General features: G+C 45.9%; 1 protein-coding gene across 3 annotated transcripts; it reads right to left on the bottom strand.

The window, feature by feature from the left end:
• Positions 1-12: 12 nt before the first annotated feature.
• On the bottom strand, positions 13-12,102 carry LOC104915311. Of its 3 annotated transcripts, none has more exons than XM_031557388.1 (15): positions 9,886-12,102; positions 5,904-6,007; positions 5,586-5,711; positions 5,276-5,370; positions 4,816-4,927; positions 4,417-4,503; positions 4,080-4,184; positions 3,691-3,840; positions 3,369-3,520; positions 2,522-2,669; positions 1,905-2,042; positions 1,378-1,554; positions 661-816; positions 412-513; positions 13-298 (listed from the first exon to the last, which is right to left on the bottom strand). In XM_031557388.1, exons 2-15 carry the CDS (start codon positions 5,964-5,966, stop codon positions 155-157), a joined length of 1,755 nt encoding a protein of 584 aa, XP_031413248.1. In that variant the 5' UTR covers positions 5,967-6,007; positions 9,886-12,102; the 3' UTR covers positions 13-154. The 3 variants fall into 3 exon arrangements, with proteins under 3 accessions (XP_031413248.1, XP_019466220.1, XP_019466233.1); XM_019610675.1 differs by lacking the exon at positions 9,886-12,102 and adding an exon at positions 6,208-7,435; XM_019610688.1 differs by lacking the exon at positions 9,886-12,102 and having other exon boundaries at positions 5,639-5,711; positions 5,904-5,919.
• Positions 12,103-18,303: the final 6,201 nt, after the last annotated feature.

Raw genomic sequence — 18,303 nt, 5'->3', positions numbered from 1 at the left:
CCTTCCCTTCCCTTCCCTTCCCCTCCCTTCCCTTCCCCTCCCTTCCCTTCCCGCAGGCAGGGACGGTGCCCAAGAGGGGACCTGAGCAAGGCACCCATCGGGGCTACTGGCATGGGCAAGGTGTATCTGGGGGCTGCAGGGCTGCACCTGGCTGTCAGGACAGGGCCCAAAGAGGGACCCACAGGTTGGGCTCACCAATGAATTCCACAGCCTCATATCGCAAAGAGGCCTGAGAATCCCTCAAGTATGGCAGATTCTGCCAAAGGTATTCATCCACCATCTGCCTGTTCTGCTGCACCTGAAGAACACAAAGGCATAGGACTTGCAGACTTTCTCCAGCTGCTGGTGCAGCTCCTTCTGCCAGCATCTCCTTCCCCAGCAATGGGATGGGGACTGTGTGGTTGTCCTTACCAAACACTCCTTGATCTCCATTTTTTTCTTTCTTTTGGCCAGGTGCTTGAGGTTCTTCCACTTCAGGAACTTTGCACACGCTATGAGGGTTTCTCCAGAGACCTACAAAGCAATTGGCATTGGGAAATAGTACCACAGACACAAATCCCAAAAGCTTGAATGCTTGCCAAACTTGCCCTCAATTCCCTGACCACCCCTGGATTGTCAGCACACCCCTGCCTGCATATTGGCCAGGTCTGAAATTCATACCTCTGCAATACTCGGGGTCTCATCACTCATCTGAAAGACCAGAGGGAGCAGGGCCTTGCGCACAGTCTTCTTCATGTTTCTCTTTTGACACCACACTACAGTGTTCATCAAATCCTTGAAGAGGCAGATGGAGCCTTCTCGCACTTCACTTGCCACCTGAGGAAGAAGGAGGACCTCAGCAACACACTCTGATTGCCCATGGTGACCATGAGCATAGGCGTGGCTGATTTGTAGGGAGGAGCTTTGGAGTCACACACTGCACAAAAGCACCATGTGGCTGTACAAAGCAGTGCAACAAGTTTCCAGCACAGGGTGCCTGTGCCTCAGAGTGCTCCCCCAGCCACCCCATCACCTCAAAGCAGAACTCCCGGGGACCAGGACAAGGAGAACACAGGACTGGCCATTGGCAATGTCCCTGGGGCACACGCTGCCTGTTTGGTTTCCATCTCCCTGCTACAGGACCTGGGGAGAATGCGTAGCACTGGTAGCAAAGGAAGCACTCAGCAGTCTCCAAGTCACCTTTGGCAGAAGATACTTTGCATAGGAGCTAGGCTGGGCCACAGCACAGGGGCCTCAAACCACTACCAACAACCAAACTGGAGACAGAGAGAAGGCTGGCTGGGCTACAGAGCCCGGAAGATATCCCACAGCGGTCCAGAGGAGCAAATACAGGCCAGGCATGCATGCACAGAGCTCAGCCTATCACAGCTGACTTACATGATTGAAAAGAGGCAGGAGATCCTCAGCCAGATTTACAGCAATGAGAGTAGCATCATACTTGCCCAGATGAGTCATCACATTTCTGAAGATATTCAGCACCTTCAGAGCAATGGGTGTGTTGGCAAACCGCAGGGTCCCCATGACCTCTGGCAGCAGGACCCTTATTCTTCTTGCCTGTACAAAACACATAGCTTCTTTTGAATCAAGAGGGCAATAGCCACCCTGGCCTGAGAGCTCTGATTACAGAGCATCACACACATGCCTTGCTTGCTGGCAGATGCCACTAGAATTGAGGGCAGGAGAGCAAGGAATCCGTTTCCTCTGTTCAGCCACCCCCTTTTCCAACAGGCCCCCAGGTAACCCATCTGGAAAGTTCCTGGAAATCTCTCCAGGCAGCCACCACGCCTCACCACAGCCATCACCCCAACTCCTTAGTCTCGGGCAGGGGCCAAGGCACAGTGTTGCCCACCACCCCAGCGCCAGGCTGCCAACAGGAGGGCTTCATTTGACTAGGTCCTGCTCACCATCTCAGAGCTCTCGGACAGCAGTACAAGGCCTCTAAGCACCAGCCAGACTAGCGGCAGGCTCTCAATCTTGAGAAGCTGCCGGAGCTGTGCTGGGTTATGCAGCTCTTGCAGATTCTCTTCAGTGGGATCCATCACCTGAAACAAAGGCAACAGTGAGAGCCAGGCAGAGGCAGCAAGACTCCCTGCACCCTGCAGCTCCTGGCTCCTCTGGCAGCTCAGGGCAGGGCACCAGGCCCGCACAGCCTGGTCTGGGGCAGCAGTGGTTTTGGAGGACCCCATGGTCCCTCTCTGCCCCAGACCCAGCACAACACAGGATGGCTTTTCGGCCTCCTCCTCCTGCCCTCTGACCCCTCTTGCTCTCACACCTTTGAGGACCAGCAAGAGCTGGCACAAAAATGGCACCAGGCGTGGGTGGCCATGAGCTCTTCCTCTCCCTGGCTCTGCAGCCTGCTCAACCTGCACGGAGTCCCTGCCTTTCGCTGGCCCCAGATATGGCCCCAACTTTGCTACTGCCCTGCCCCAGATTTCCAGTCTGGGGAGCAAGGCAGGACAAGGCAGGGATCTGGGCAAAGAGAGCCCTGAAAAAGAGCACGGTGCCTTGTCCAGTAACTCACGGTGAAGCGAAGGAGGCCCAACTCCACTGTGGTGACGTTAAAGATCCCACACAGCTCTTTGTCCTGGAAAATGCTGCACAGTTCATCCAAGATCCACTCTGAATTTTCTGGCAGGGTAACTATTCTCTTCCAGATGTCCAGGGTGGTGCTACAAAGCAAGAGCAATGCTATGTCAGCTGGGCTGCCTCAGTGTAGCAAACATGCTAAGTCATTGCCTGAAATGGTGACTGAACACCTGGTGGAAGGTGTCAACCCAGGGGAGCTCAGGTGCAAGAAATGCACCTCAGTCACCTGAAGGGGTGGAGCCAGGATCCATCTTCTCCCAGATCTCCATTAGTGGTTAGCAGTGGAAGCAAGGGTATCTCACTGGAGATCCCTGTAAAGCTCAGGTTTTCCAAAGCTAAGCAGCCTCTTTCCTTTGTGTTTGCATCCATGGCTACTGCACATGAGCTTATGCTCACTTGCTCCAATCTGGGACTCTGGTAACCTGCTGTCATTGCTGTGTTTTCCATTGCATTATAATGCTACACTCAGCCACAGCACCATGGCTCAGGCAGGCCCAGCAGGCCCCAGGCTGTGCTGCAGCTGTAGTCTACCACTCCACTTGCTTGAGGAGGCCTGGGGGCCCAGCCTGGCAAGCAGGAGGGGCTGAGGTGGCCTTCCCTGAGGGGCAGGGCAGGAGCCTGATGGGCTGTCATGGTCAGCATGGGCTGCTGCAGCCCTGAGCACTGGAAAGCATGTGGGATGGAGTGCCTGGGGTGTCCTGCAGCTTTCCTCTGACAGCAGGAGCGTCTCTGAGCTCTGCTCTTCTCATGGAACAAACACGTGGGACTGTCAGGGCTGGTACCTGTCACACTGGGGAAGGTCAGTCAGCACACTCCTCAGCACATCCCTGGGAGACTGGATGGTCAGCACATCCAGCACTGAGAAGAGGGCCTCCTGTAGTGATGTGCTGCTGCTTCCCAGGTTTCTCTGGATGAACTCCAAAATCTCTGGCACCTGGTGGGAGGGCATAAGGAGAATGCTGCTGCTGCTGTACTGCAGCCATTTGCCCCCCTGCCAATATTACTGCCATTCCCATTACTCTTTGCTGCTTTAAAATGGCTTTGGATTCCCAAGAGCTGTGGAGGGCAGGGCAGGGCACAGCAATCCAGCCTGAGGCTCCTTACATCCATCATCCAGGTGGCAGGGTCTTGTAGAACCACATCCAGCATCGAGATGGCCCACTCCATGTCCTCAGTGCTGCCCTCTCCAATGGTCTCAAGGGTCATGCAGACGATGTCTGTCCTCTGAGAAGGCTCTAGGAATTTTGCGAATGGCTATGGCAAGAAGGAAGGAATGGGGAGAAGACATGTCAAACTGAGTGAGAGAACAGGGTGTGGAGTGGGAGGACCAGAGGTAAAGGAAAGATGAAGACCCTTGCTTCAGGGTAAATCCATGCCAAAGTCTTGTCTCCCAGCTGTGCCCAAGCTTGTCTCACAGGTACTCCTGAGCTGTAGGCTGCTCTGGGATGCAAGGAAGGGGAGACAGCCTGGCTGGAAAGTTCCTGGCTCCTTACCTCCTGCCAGGAATTGCTGGCAATGAAACTGCTGAGCTTCCAGAGCCGTTCCATGGCCCTTGCCTGCACAGTTTTGTCTTGGCTACTGGCAAAGTGTAGCAGCACCTGTGAGGAGAGAAACTGCTGATGCCCACTGCAGCAGAAGCAGTACTGCTGAACCACTGGCTGGAATCATAGCATCCATCCAGGCTTCCCAAAGGCTGAAGCCAAGCCCTTCCAGGGACTACTGCCACTGTGGTTCCTTGCAGGCTTCTGCTACTGCCCATGTTATTCCTATGCAGAGGGTGCTTATTTTATCAAAGAGAACTCCGGGGGTGGAGATGTGCAATAGACAGACCTCCAAGATATTCTGCAGCTCCTCACTGCTGGAGGTACGATGGCTGACCAGCAACATCTGCAGCATGTTGTCCATAGCATGCATGGTCTGTAAAGAGAACAACAGGTTGTGAAAGTCTTTCAGATGTCCCTCTCACCCCAAGGTAAGTGCTGTGAACCCCTTTGACTTCCAAGGAAGAACACCCGCAGATGCACACACAGCTTGGGAGAGAGAGGCCCTGTGGCCACAAAGCTGCTGTGAGCAGACCGGGCTGTGAGCATTGGGTGTTGCCAGGTCCATGGCAAGAGTGAGAGAGAAGGGGGACTAGATCCAAGACCCTGACTGCGAGGATCATTAGTAATCTCTGTATATGAATAATCCCAGAGGTGTGGGATCTCCAGTAGTTCACCCAGTACATACATGATTGTAGAGGTGAATGTTCAAGACCTCTTTTGGTGGCAGATAGAAGATGGCTTTGAAGCACGCATTTAGAAGAGATCTTATTTCATCCTGCGCAATTGCCTTCACTCTGCTGCAAATAGAGAGACTGTGTGTTGGGAGCAGCGCCTGGATGCCAAGACAGGGGTGGAACAGGTCCTCCCTTGGGCAGGGTTTCCTGGGAGGAAGGTGGAGCCCTGCTGGGAGGCACCTCCTCCACAGGGCTGGCCTTGGCGAGAGGACAGTCCTGATGCCTCCTCTTTGGAGCAAGAGCCGAGACTTGCAGGGAGCTTCAGGGCTTCCTCCAACGTCTGAAGAAGCCCAGAGCAGGGGAGAGCTGAGGGCCTCCCTGACCACATGGGGGATGCCTCCCTGCTAGCTACGGTCAGGGCTGCCAGAATTGTGCTGTTGGGTTTGTGGTGGCAAAACCAGGGGCTGGTACCTCATGGCAGTGATCGCAAGCATGGCGTGGTACTGCACTGCTGTGCGCAGCTGGTCCATTGGCTCATTCTCCATTGGCTCATTCTCCAGCAGCTCCTGCAGAGCAGAAATGGGATAGGACCTCACGCTGGTCAGCAGGGTCACAGGAGCCCCAGTGCCCCCTACCAAGCACCAGAACACAGAGGCACCCTGCGTCTCACTGCTGAGATCTCAGCGATACCCACAGTCCCTCTGCCCACCCCTGCCTCTCAGGATGCCAGTCCCTGGGTGGCTTTGTCACCTCTGCACAACCCCTTGTATCATCCCCTCACCTCGACTTCCTTTGCCAACTTATTTTCACGGCAGAAAACAGCCAGTTTCTTACACAAAGCCTTGTTGTTGTCGATTTTGCAAATGGTGCAAATGCTCTTCAGGAACACCATCTTTAGCATGTCCTTCTGGTGACCACAGAAGACAAGGAGGGAGTGTGAGCTGGGTGAGACATGTCCAGCGGACCCAGAGCATTGCTGGGCTTGGAGCAGTGTGGGACGCCTGGAGGGCAGTAGTTCTGTCCAGCCAGCATCCCTCCTGCAGCCTGAAGGCACAGCCAGAAGGACCATCAGGGGATGCAGGCACAGCCGAGAGTTTACCTCTTCTGTATTCCTGAGGTAGTACTCTATTTTCTCCATGGCCTTCTTCTCATTCTCCCCCATTTCCTCATTCTCCTCTTCAGGGAGAGACAGGTTGTCAGCATCTAACCAAGGAAGAGAGTGAGCAGCGCTGTAGAGGGGCCAAAGGCAGGTGCAAGCAGAGGAAGGAGCTCTGCCCTCTCCAGCCCTGGTCCCGCTTCCCTGGCACAGTCTGCCCATGCCTGTCAGGGCAAGGGGCCCTGGTGTCAAGCAGGGAGCACTCACTGCCCCAGCCCTGCCCACCCCACTGGGGACCCTCACTCACCACCATGGAATGGCTGCACCTCAGTCAATTTGTAGGGCTCCGGTGGAGGTCTGCTCTCCTCGGGAGCTCCACTCTCGGCCCAGGCCACCCTGGGGCGGCTGATGGGTCTCTCCTCCATTGCATGGGATGAGGGCTGAGGGTGGGGAGGAGGCAGCCAAGGGTAGAGGAAAACGACTTGGGCTGCACTCGGGGGCTCCTTGCCAGACCTGCACACTCCTGCCCTGTTGCCTCGCTGTCCTACCGGACACTGTGGGGCCACTATGTCAGTGCTAGCTGTCCCTGGGTATCACAGAGATGAGTCACAAAGGGCCCCTCTGTGACCCACTGCCCTGCCTGGGGGGGGCAGTTGCTGTCAGCTTAGCAACTGTTCTCCTCACAGGCTTGTGAGCTCCAAGGCAGGAACGGGGAAACTTGGGCTGAGAGAACCAGAAAAGGAAAGCCCAGGAGGGTGTGACCCTCTAGTGAGTGACACCAGCAAGCTCCTAAGAACTGACAAGGAGAAGGCTGGGGTACATAACAACATTTTTGCCTCAGTCTTCTCTCATTACTGCTCATCACAGGGCCCTCAAATGCTTGGTTTGATAAGAGAAGTTTGAGAAAGCAACATCCCTCCCACTGTAAGCAACGATCGGGTTCATAACCACCTGAAGAACCTGAACATCCGGAACTCTATGGGTTCTGATGAGATGCATCCCAGAGTCCCAAGGGAACTGGCTGATCTAGTTGCCAAGCCTCTCTCTATGAGATTGGAAAAGTGACAATCAGGTGAAGTCCCTGGTGACTGGAAACATGACAACATCACACGCATTTTTAGAAGGGTAAAAAGGATGACCTCGGGAACTATCGACCTCTGTCTGACCTCTGTGCCGAGAAACATCATGAAACAGATCCTCCTGGAAGTGATGCTAAAGGCACACAGAAGGCAAGGAGCTGGTATGGGAGATGTAGCTTCACTAAGGGCAAATCCTGCTTGGCCAAGCTAGTTGGCTTTTTGTGATGATGTTAGTGCATCAATGGACAAGAGAAGAGCCACTGATGTCATCTGTCTCAACTTCAGTAAAGCCGTTGACACAGTATGATAGAATCATAGAATGGCCTGAGTTGAAAGGGATCTTAAAGATCCCTCCCTAGTTTCAAATCCCCTGCAACGGGCAGAGTCACCAACCACCAGACCAGGCCGACCAGAGCCACATCCAGCCTGGTCTTGAACCCCTGCAGGGATGGGGCATCCACAATCTCCTTGGGCAACCTGTTCCACTGTGTCATCACCCTCTGGGTAAAAAATTTCCTCCTAATATCTAACCTACACCTCTCCTGTCTCCGTTTAACACCATTGCCCCTTGTCCTATCACTATCAGCCCATGTAAACAGCTGTTCCCCCTCCTGTTCATATGTGGTCTTCAAGTACTGAAAGGCTACAATGAGGTCTGCCCAGAACCTTCCCTTCTCCAAGCTAAACAAGCCCAGTTCCCTCAACCTTTCCTCATGGGAGAAGTGCTCCAGCCCTCTGGTCATCTTAGTGACCCTCCTCTGTACCCGCTCCAAAAGCTCCATGTCCTTCCTGTAGTAGGAGCCCCAGGCTTGGATGCAGTACTGCAGATGGGGCCCCACAAGAGCCGAGTAGAGGGGGACAATCATCTCCCTCTCCCTGCTGGCCACCCCTTTTTAAATGCAGCCCAGAATGCAGTTAATGCAGTTGACCTTCTGGGCTGCAAGTGCACACTGCTGGCTCATGTCCAGCTTCTTGTCCACCAGGACCCCCAAGTCCTTCTCCACAGGGCTGCTCTCAAGATCTTCCACTAGTTTCTATAAATACCTGGGATAGCTCCAACCTAAGTTAAGCACCCTGTACTTGGCCTTACTCAACCTCATTATGTTCCCATGGGCCCACTCCTCCAGCCTGTCCAGGTCATTCTGGATGGCTTCCCTTCCTTCCTGTGTATTGACTGCACCGCTCTGCTTGGTGTCATCTGCAAACTTGCTGAGGGTGCACTCAATGCCATCATCTATGTCATTGATGAAGATGTTGAAGAGCACCAATCCCAAGATTGACCCCTGAGGGACACCGCTTGTGACCAGTCTCCACCGTGACACAGAACCATCAATCACAACCCTTTGGCTGCATCCAGACAACCAATTCCTAATCCATTGAACTGTCCATCCTTCAAATCCATACTTTTCCAATTTAGAGACAAAGTTGTGGTGGGGGACCACTTAAAGGCTTTGCAGAAGTCCAGGTAGATGACATCTACCACCCTTATCTGTCCACCGATGCTATCACTCTATCATAGAACGCCACCAGATTGGTCAGACAAGATCTGCCTTTGGTGAAGCCATGCTGGCTGTCTCAAATCACTTCTTTATCTTGTATGTGCCTTAACATAGCTTGTAGGATGATCTGCTCCATGATCTTCCCAGGCACAGAGGTGAGGCTCAGCAACCTGTAGTTCTCTGGGTCATCCTTTCACCTTTCTTAAAAATGGGAGTAATGTTTCCATTTTCCCAGTCACCAGGGACTTCACCGGACATCCGCTATTTTTCAAATATGATGGAAAGCGGCTCAGCAACCACATCAGGCATCAAACCCATCTTCTCACGCATACTGAGTGTGCTGCTCATTGGATCCTACTTTCTTTTAGTTTCTGAGTACCAAAATACAAATCTAATCCCGAAGAGTTACCATGAATATTATGGATTTTGGATGGAGATCCCATGCCCCTTCTGAGCTCCACACCAATTTTTATCCATTGTCACAATGAAAAACTTTTTCTAACGCCAAAGCAGAACTTCCTGTGTTCAGACTTGTGTTTATGGCCTCCTCTTTCCCCATCTTCAGGAAGGGTCTGTCTTCATCTTCTTTTCATTCTCCAAGGTAGACTGCACTGAAGTCTCTCATTCCCCACACTGAACCAACTCAGAACTCTCCTCTTCCCCAACTACATCCTGTAGTCTATCCCCTTCCCCAAGGCTCACTGCTGCACACTAGGGTCTGTTGTGGGTTTAGAGCCCAAACACATACCCTGCATTCTGTACAGTATCGCTAGTCCTAACAATTTGAACTATGTATTACCATGAAATGCAAATCTTATGTGCAGCTTCCAGTACTGAAAATATTAATCAGAGAAATAAATACTTGGGGAAAAATGCAACAATCTGATAAGTGAATTTGTGGCTCTTCTATTCCTTGTGGCAAAGCTGCTACAGGTGGCCAGTGACATAATTATGCTATACTATTATCTTGGTACTGTAGACAGTACCAGAAGCTTTGGTTACCCAGTTATGACAGAAGGGCCACGTCCTTCAACAAATATTCTGGTATGTCAAATCTCTTTATAGAAGAGGCTGTGTTAAGGACTTAATATCTCTGTACAGTGTTAGAGCTACTTCTCTTAGCCTGCTTCTGAGCAGATGGTACCACTAGTTTATTAAAAAAAAAACAACAAAACCAACCACCACCTATCCACTCTCTTAACATTCAAAATACTTTTGTAACTGGAAAATATTTCAGTGATTTCATTCATCTGTTTAATCAGATTAAGAACATTATTTAACACTGATGCCATGAAAGCATTAGCCACAATGCTTTTTAAGCGATATCAAAGGTTTCTATTATCTATATGTTCTGCAAATACATATAAGCAGTCCACTACCAGTGTCCACATGATTAAACAAACTTACCTCACTCTTTTCTATGTGTTTTCAATTAATGATCTAAGCCTGAGACACAGCCATAATACTGCTCCCACTGAGCACAGCATGTTCAATTTCTTTAGCTGCCTGTAAGCTGATCCTGGTCTTCCTGTAAAGAAACTATAAATGGGGATCTGTAAGGGAAGCCAGAATAACATCTATTTTCTAGTTTGTAAACCAGAAAATTGGGAGCCCTAGACCTGTTAATACTTAACAAGCTCTGGCAATGTGTACAATATAATGTTTTTTTAGTGCTATTACATTTGTAATACATTTGTTTCCTCACCAATCTCTCTCATTTAGCTTGACTTCATGCACTATGCATTCTCAAGAGTACTTCAAGTTCAATCACATATTAGATATTTTCCTGGAAAGTTTTATATTCTGTCAATCTTTGTGCACAGTCTCTAAGCTCAGGTCTATTCAAGTGGAGTTTTGTTGCTGGAGAAAAATGGAGACAGATATTTATGGAATGGCATTATCTGTCAGTATTCTAGCGTGGGAATATTTGACTGTTGTTATGTTTAATAAATTCCCACTATTGGCTACTGTTCAATTTAGTGTCCCTGCTGCTTAAAGTGTCATGAAAAATAATCCTTCCTTTACTGATCTGCACCAGTGGAGGATGTTGGAAACATTGGCAATATCAGTAACAAATGGTTGAGGAAACAACTATACTGCCTTTATCTGCTATGGAACCTCACAAAGCCTTTCAGTGGATGAAATGGTATTGTCTTTTTTCAGAGCAAGGAAAGAGGACATACCCTGGGAAATGAACGCACAAACAGATGAATTCACAAACACTGAAATTTAGGCCCCGCTATCTAGCTATGATGGTGAAATGAATGTTGTTGTTTAAGATAAGACACAAATAGGATGGTGTGTGGACCCACTGGAGTGTAACACTGCCCACTCCTGCAGTAGTTCAGAGTGGTAGAAATAGGGTGAGCTCTGGACATCTCAGACCAATGTGCAGACTGTCTTAGATCACTCCAGTGACCCCTCCAAAAAAAACCAAAATGGTCAAAAAGAATCAAAATCATTCACATTTTTAAGGGTCTACTTGATGTGTGAGTTTTAATCTGCAAATGGTGCAGATTTGTATCTTCCTTTTCTGTCCATTTCTTTTAATAGTTAACCTTCTTGTTACAGCACATGCTTTTCCAGTAAGATGTTGAGCTTAGTTCTTGTTCACTGTTTTTTTCTGTCTGTCTCTCCATATATTCTGTATTATCTATCCATGTATGGAGCCAGGCTTTAAAGCTTAATGGAGTGTTGGAGCTAAAATGTAACGTTGTTGATTAGTTTGTATATATTTTTTTGCTATAATTTACTGAGGTAGATGCTGAATGTGTATAAAACATGACATAATTTACTGTCAGGAACGTCAGACTATTTTGTTAAACTGACATATATCTTTTATATATGAAAGATATTTTGTATTCTATTGTTCTCTGTACCTGCCTTTTTGATTTAAAGGGAAAAAATAAAGTAATTTAATTGATTAAATCTAAGTCTTACCAAACCTGAAGTACTGAATCAGAACAAAGAATTCCTGCTGCTTAATTATACAGAATGCAATATAATTAGATTTGGTTTCTTCCTAGTTTAATTTAATCTATTCCCTTAGGATAGATCCATCCACCATATTTAATTTAGCTATAAAACACTTTAGTAAATATTTTCCAAAAAGGAAAACTTAATGAGTTGAATATATATATTGCAAGCTTCCTATTTTCCACCCTTTAGTTATATTAAAGTTTTTAAGGGTAAAAGTAGACATCCAGAAATGCTCTTGGGATTGAAGAGTATTTGCTTATTGATCTAGGCACAGCGCAAATCCTATTGAAATTACTGGAACCCTTTGCTCCGAAGCTGTCCTCAGTAACAACAGCCTACATTTTGCTCTACTTTGGTTCCAGTTTCCATTCTGGGAAATTTTCTACTGGAAAAACTTATCGGACTTCTATTAGGAATGGATTATCTCCATGACAGTTCTGTCACAGGGAACCTGCTTTGCCTGCAGGGCTGGACTAGATGATTCCCAGAGGTCCCTTCCAATTCCTATGATTCTATGATGTGATTCTGCGATATGCTGTGATATAATTTTCCCCTTGGATAGCATTGACTGAGTATAAATACAAAACTGTAATTTATATTCAATATTAGATGAACAATCTCTGAAAATAAAGGTCCAGGAAAGGAAAATGTCAAAACTGGTACATTATGTATCTTTATTATATAGTATATAGAGGTAATTTATCTAACTATTGTTTAATAATGTAAATCAGAATGCAAAAGTTTATGAGAGAAAAAAAGAATTCAAATTTCCTTTCTGGAATCTGAAGAAAATCATACAGTTTACACCTGATAAAGATCTGTTCCTTCTTTTCTCCTGCAATGCTAAACAACAACAAACAGAATTTCTAAACCTGATTTGCTTTATAAATGTACAGATTGATGACAGCTTGATGAATTACAGCAATGCCAATATCATACTGATTGATACTGTGTTCTGTGAGTCAGCTATTTTAAGCTCAAAGCCCTGATATTTCCTTATGTCTTTCTTTTTGAATTGCAGAACCTTTAAGTCACACAGCTGAAGCTGTTTTTACATTTTAAAGCTTTGTATGAGGCTAATGACAAGGGTAGACACCAGCACTAGTGCACTGGGGCCAATGACTCAGCCAGTGCCAGATGAAGTGCAGCAACCTGCGTTTCCTTCACAGTTTAGCAGCAGAGGCAGAACATTATACAAGAACTAGTGTTTAAGCAAAGCTTTAGATAGGGCCAATATGGAAAAAAATCAGGAGTGAAGCTAGTGAAGCCTAGATGTGTGAAGCCTTCGTGCTACTGTTCACATGCCTCTCAGACATGCAGAGTGGAGGATATGCAGGGACACAGTCAGAAGCTTTATCCATCATCACTAATGAGGCATGCTGTAGAGATGCTTGAAAGAGGCTGGAGCAACATGGGTTAGTCCTGCAGAGATGCAGGTAGATCAGAGCCGCCCAGGCCAACTCAAATCTATTTATCTGGGAATTCAAAGGTCAGAATGTGGGGAAGTACAGTATGAGCCTGAAAACTGATACTGTGCCGATTTCCTCAGCTTTTGGCTTTTGTATACCCATAGTATTGCTGGAGAGATTTTGCCATGTGCTGATCAACTTGTGCTTTTTGCAGCACAGGTTATTCAAGCTATTCAACACGGGCAAGGGACAGGGTTTGGATGCGTTGCCAGGGAAGATCTCAAGAAGAGTTATAAGAAGGATCAGGGCTGGTATTCTCTTTCACTTGTCCAATGCAAACAATAGGTTTAAATTTACCTAATCACAGTTTTCTCAGATGTCACTGAATTACAGAATTGTTGGAGTTGGAAGGGACCTCTTTTTTTTGGTCTTATGGGCAGATTCAAGTTTGATGTTAGGAAAAATTTCTTCTCTAAAAGAGCAGTCGTGCTGAAACAGGCTGCCTAGGGAGGTGGTGGAGTCACCATCCCTGGAGGTGTTCAAGAAGAATTTAGATGTTGTACAAAGGATACAATTTAGTGAAGAAATACTGGTAAGTGAACAGTTGGACTAAATGTTGGAGGACTTTTCCAACCTTTTCCAACCTATGGTTCTATGATCTATGGCCTCTGGAGATCATGTAGTCCAACCTCCTGCTAAAGCAGGTTCTATACAGTAGGTATGTATCTATGTATATGAGGTTGCAATGCACTGTCATGAACATTAAGGCCAAAGAGAAAGCCACCAAGAATGTGACTTTTGAGTTCGTGTATCCTGATCATAATCATTCTTCTTGCATTCATTCAAAACTAAGATGGTAAAGGTACTGGAAGAAAAACAGACTTACAGACAATATTCTCATTTGTAATATTTCTCAGATAAATCTTTCAGGAGAGTAAAAGATACTTATTACTATTCTGTTTTACATCTTACTTTTCTAAAAATTGGGTAAAAGAGGAATGAACTTTTTAGGCCAGCAAGTAAACCTTTGTATTTTGGAGAAATTTCATTGTAGTTTATCTTCAATCTTGTAAAAAATACATTGAATGAAAGTAGTGCAAATCTTAACAGTAAATCTTATTTTAAAATGTCAGCTGGTGGGTGTTTTTTTGTTTTTTTTGTTTTTGGTCTTTTTGTTGTTGTTGTTTTGTTTTGTTTTGGTTGTACTTTTTGATTTAGATAAAATAAAGACACTGAATATGGTGTTTTTATTACAGATTTAATAATATATTAAATTTTCTAAAACCATAAAGTTGTCCCAGCTTCAATCCTTAATATAAGGGTATTTACAGCTATTCAAAACTGATTTATATCTTTATATTTTATTCTCCTTTTTGCTATGGCAGGTAAAGGACATCTCTAGTGGTATAAAGCATCTGTACTGCAGCAACTGTCAGCATCATTAAAGCACATCAGTTTTCTGTAACAATCAAAGGCTGAAATAATGAATTCAATTTACAAAATATATTTAAAGCAAAAGTAAAACATTCAGTGGAAACACTGAAGTATTATAAGTAATACAGTGAAGTGCCTGGATGGCACTGTGGATACAGTTGAGCTAGTCAACCTGCAGGTCAGTGCAAGCTCATGGGCCTTCATTTGATGTTGGTGCTTCAGCTGATGTTGATATAGAGGTATTGTTATTTAAATTGAGATGATCTGCTCTGGGGAATCACATCTCAGATACAAAGAACTGCTTTGCATGAAATGCAAAAGTATAAGAATATCCTCCTTGCACTTCTAACTGCATTCAGCAATAGTTAACATTAAGAAAATAACCAAGAAATGCTGCCTGTGATTGCAGCAAACAAAAAAAATATTTCTGTTACTGCTTTTAATGCAGGTTAAGCAATCCAAATTTGTGTGTCTCATTTCATAGCTGCTTATTCTATCTGCTGTACAGACAGAAAGAAAGCATATGTCTTAGGATAGACTATATTCTTAATAACTACAATATGAAGAAGGAAACAGAAGTTTGGGAATTTGAAAGGATTGTCCAAGAATCTCGAAGTAAATCATAGCAGAGCAAGGATAAAACCTGGATTCCACAGTTATGACTTGGTAATTTCAGTTATTGTGTATGCTGATTCTCTATGTGTAACACAAGCATATAATACATTGTGGACTCCTGCTAAACATTTTGTTGTTTTTGCCTCATTTAGTCACAATAAATAAATCCTAAGAGCATTTTAATCTACACAAACAGGATTTTTGAAAAGAATCACTAGTGTAAATCCTTACAAGAGGTTTTCAAATCCACGAGCACTGAAGACTTACTGAAAATACTCCTGTTGCTAAAGCAGGCTACACTCTATGGCAGGAACTTCACAATGTATTCTCTCCCTGCAGTACTTGCAGATGCAAAAGCTGTAATGGAGATTTGGAAAGGTCTTTGCTGTATTTTGCAGTTCTAAACACCAATAAACAAACAACAGCAGTAATACACTTTTCGTAACAACTGCTGAGCACGCTTGCATGCTGATGTCTAGAGTCAATGATGATAGATTTGGAGATTAGAAAATGAAATATACAGAATATTTTATGCAGAACAGAACACTGGTTTTGCTTAGCAGGGAAAAAGACAAAGTCTCTCAATATCACACAAGGTTTGCTTATGTTTACATTTGCCTCTTTAGGGACAGCAGGAATCTTACTGTGCTTGTTATACCTGGCAATTCATGGCATGTTGTCTTTAAGAAACAGACTCAGTTTCCGGACAGTATGCCTGCAATATATGCTCACCCTTGTGGCACAGGGCCTTCCTCCTTCCATGAAAACACTTAAGCTAACAGTATTCAAGATTTCTTCCATTAGATAACAAGAAAGGTTGCCTTGGATCTGCTTCTAAGGTATTCCCATTGTTAAATAGAATCATAGAATCATTTTGATTGAAAAAGACCTTTAAGGTCCAAATCTCAGCCTAACACTATCAAGTCCACCACTAAACCATGCCACTAATCACAGAATCATACAATCACAAAGGTTGGAAAAGACCTATCATCCAGTCCAACCGTCCACTTATCACTAGTATTTCCCACTAAACTATGTCCCTCAGTACAGCATTTACAGGTTTTTTTTAACAGCTCCAGGGACAGTGACTATCACCTCCCTGGGTAGACCATTCCAGCACCTGACCACATTTTCAGAGAAGTTTTTCCTAACTTCCAGCCTGAATCTCCCCTTGCTCAAATTGAGGCCATTATCTCTCATCCTATCACTTGTTAAATGGGAGAAGAGGCTGATCCCCCCACAACCTTGCATCAGGTAGTTGTAGAGAGCAGTAAGGCCTCCCTTGAGCCTCTTCTTCTCCAGACTAAATAATAACATTTCCCTCAGCCACTCCTCATAAGACTTGTGCTCCAGACCATTGCCCTTTTCAGAACACACTTGAAGGCCTCAATGTTTTCCTTGCAGTGAGGGGCCCAAAACTGAATACAGTACTCAAGGTACAACCTCACCAGTGCTGGATACAGGGGGGGTGATCACCTCCCTGTTCCTGCTGGCAACACTATTTCTGATATAAGCCAGGATGCTGTTGACCTTTTTGGCCACCTGGGCACACTGCTGGCTCATGTTTAGCTGAGTGTCGACCAACAACGCCAGGTCCCTTTCTTCCACACAGTTTTCCAGCTGTTCTGATACAAGCCCATAGTGTTGCCTGGGGTTGCTATGGCCAAAGTGCAGGACCCAGCACTTGGTCTTGTTGAACTTCATCCCACTGGCCTCAGTCCAGATATCAAGCATGCCCAGATCCCTCTGTATGGCCTTCCTATCCTCAGGCAGATCAACACTTCCTGCCAACTTGGTGTCATCTGCACTTACTTAGGGTGCACTCAATGCACCAGGTTATCAGTAAAGATAGTATTAATTAGGACTTGCCTCAATATTGACCCCTGGGGAACACCATTCGTGATCATCTGGATTTAACTCCATTCACCACCACATGTATGAAGTGCCATATCCATATGTCTCTTCAATACCTCCAGGCAAGAAGACCCTACCATCTCCCTGGGCAGCCTGTTCCAATGCCTGACCAGCTTCTCTGTGAAGAAATTCTTCCTAATGTCCAATCTAAACCTCCCTAAGCACAACTTGAGGGAATTTCCTTGCACCCTGTCATCTGTCACCTGAGAATAATGACCAACACCTACCCCTGCAGCCTTCTTTCAGGTGGCTGTAGAGGGTTATGAGTCCTCCTTCAGCCTCCTTTTGTTTCAGATTAAATTGCCCCAGTTCTCTCAGCCACTCCTCAGAAATTTTGTTTTCTTGACCAGTTTTGCGTTCTGCACTTGAGCTACTCATTGCCTTTCTTGTAGCAAGGGGCCTAAAACTGAACTCAGAACTCTGGAGTGGCCTCACTAGAGCTGAGTACAGGGGGACAATCACCTTCCTGCTCTTATTGGGCATGCTATTTGTGATGCAGGCCAGGATACCATTGGGCTTCTTGTCCACCTGGTTATACTACTGGCTCATGTTTAGCTGTCTGTCAGACAACACTCCTAGATTTTCTGCTGGACAGCCTTCCAGCCATTCTCCTATAGGCCTTTATCACTGGGGTGATACATGGGGTTTCTGTCATCCAGCAGGAACTAAACAATTAGAAACAAATTCAGTTCTGGCACCATGACTGCTCCAGAAAAACAGTCCCTACACACGGAATAGAAGTGAATGCTTTGGAAAATCTGGTCTCTGTATTACATGGCACCTTAATCTGAACACAACTTCCCATTCTTTCAAGGTTCTTCCATTAAGTTAAGAATTCAGTTAAGCACATGGGAAAACCACCCCCTGCCTTCTCAGCTTCACAGAAGACTCAGAGGGAAAGACAGCTTCAGTAAACCATGATAAAATTGTGATCAAGACCTCTAGTGATTTTCTCTGCCATATATGATGTACCTGATTTGAAAGCCATAAAAGTGGTTTGGTTTTCAGAGAGTGCTCAGACTTTCTATTGTCCAGTCACAGGTTTTTCCAAATGTCTTTGCCAAAGGAGACTCATGGAGAAACATCTCTTTTCAGAAATAGAAGTCAGTATATCTTGGCCAAATTATAGCTCTCTAGTCATTTAAATTAATATACTAAAATCACTTGCACACATACGCCTTTTAATTTTAATGACTAAAGAAAAAGTTTGTACCATCTGGAAAATCTTGCTTTATTTTTCCCCACATTTCTAAGGTAACATATATAATCTCTTGGCTAAGAGTCTGCTTAATGTCCCTACATCTCATCAATAATTTGTATGCAAAAGATGAACTCTTGTGTAAGTGATGGTTCCTCTGAGGCAAGAGAGAGCAGAGGAAAGAGTTATGGCTTCATGAATGTGATTGCCTTGTAAACATGTTGCCTAAGCATTTGTTCTAAACTGTTTGTCCACAAAGGCTTTTATTCATGACCT

The sequence above is a fragment of the Meleagris gallopavo genome, chromosome Z (genome assembly GCF_000146605.3).
Source record: "Meleagris gallopavo isolate NT-WF06-2002-E0010 breed Aviagen turkey brand Nicholas breeding stock chromosome Z, Turkey_5.1, whole genome shotgun sequence".
NCBI lineage: Eukaryota > Metazoa > Chordata > Aves > Galliformes > Phasianidae > Meleagris > Meleagris gallopavo.
The sequence above is the reverse complement of the archived record's forward strand: the minus strand, read 5'-3'. Positions and strand labels throughout refer to the sequence as shown.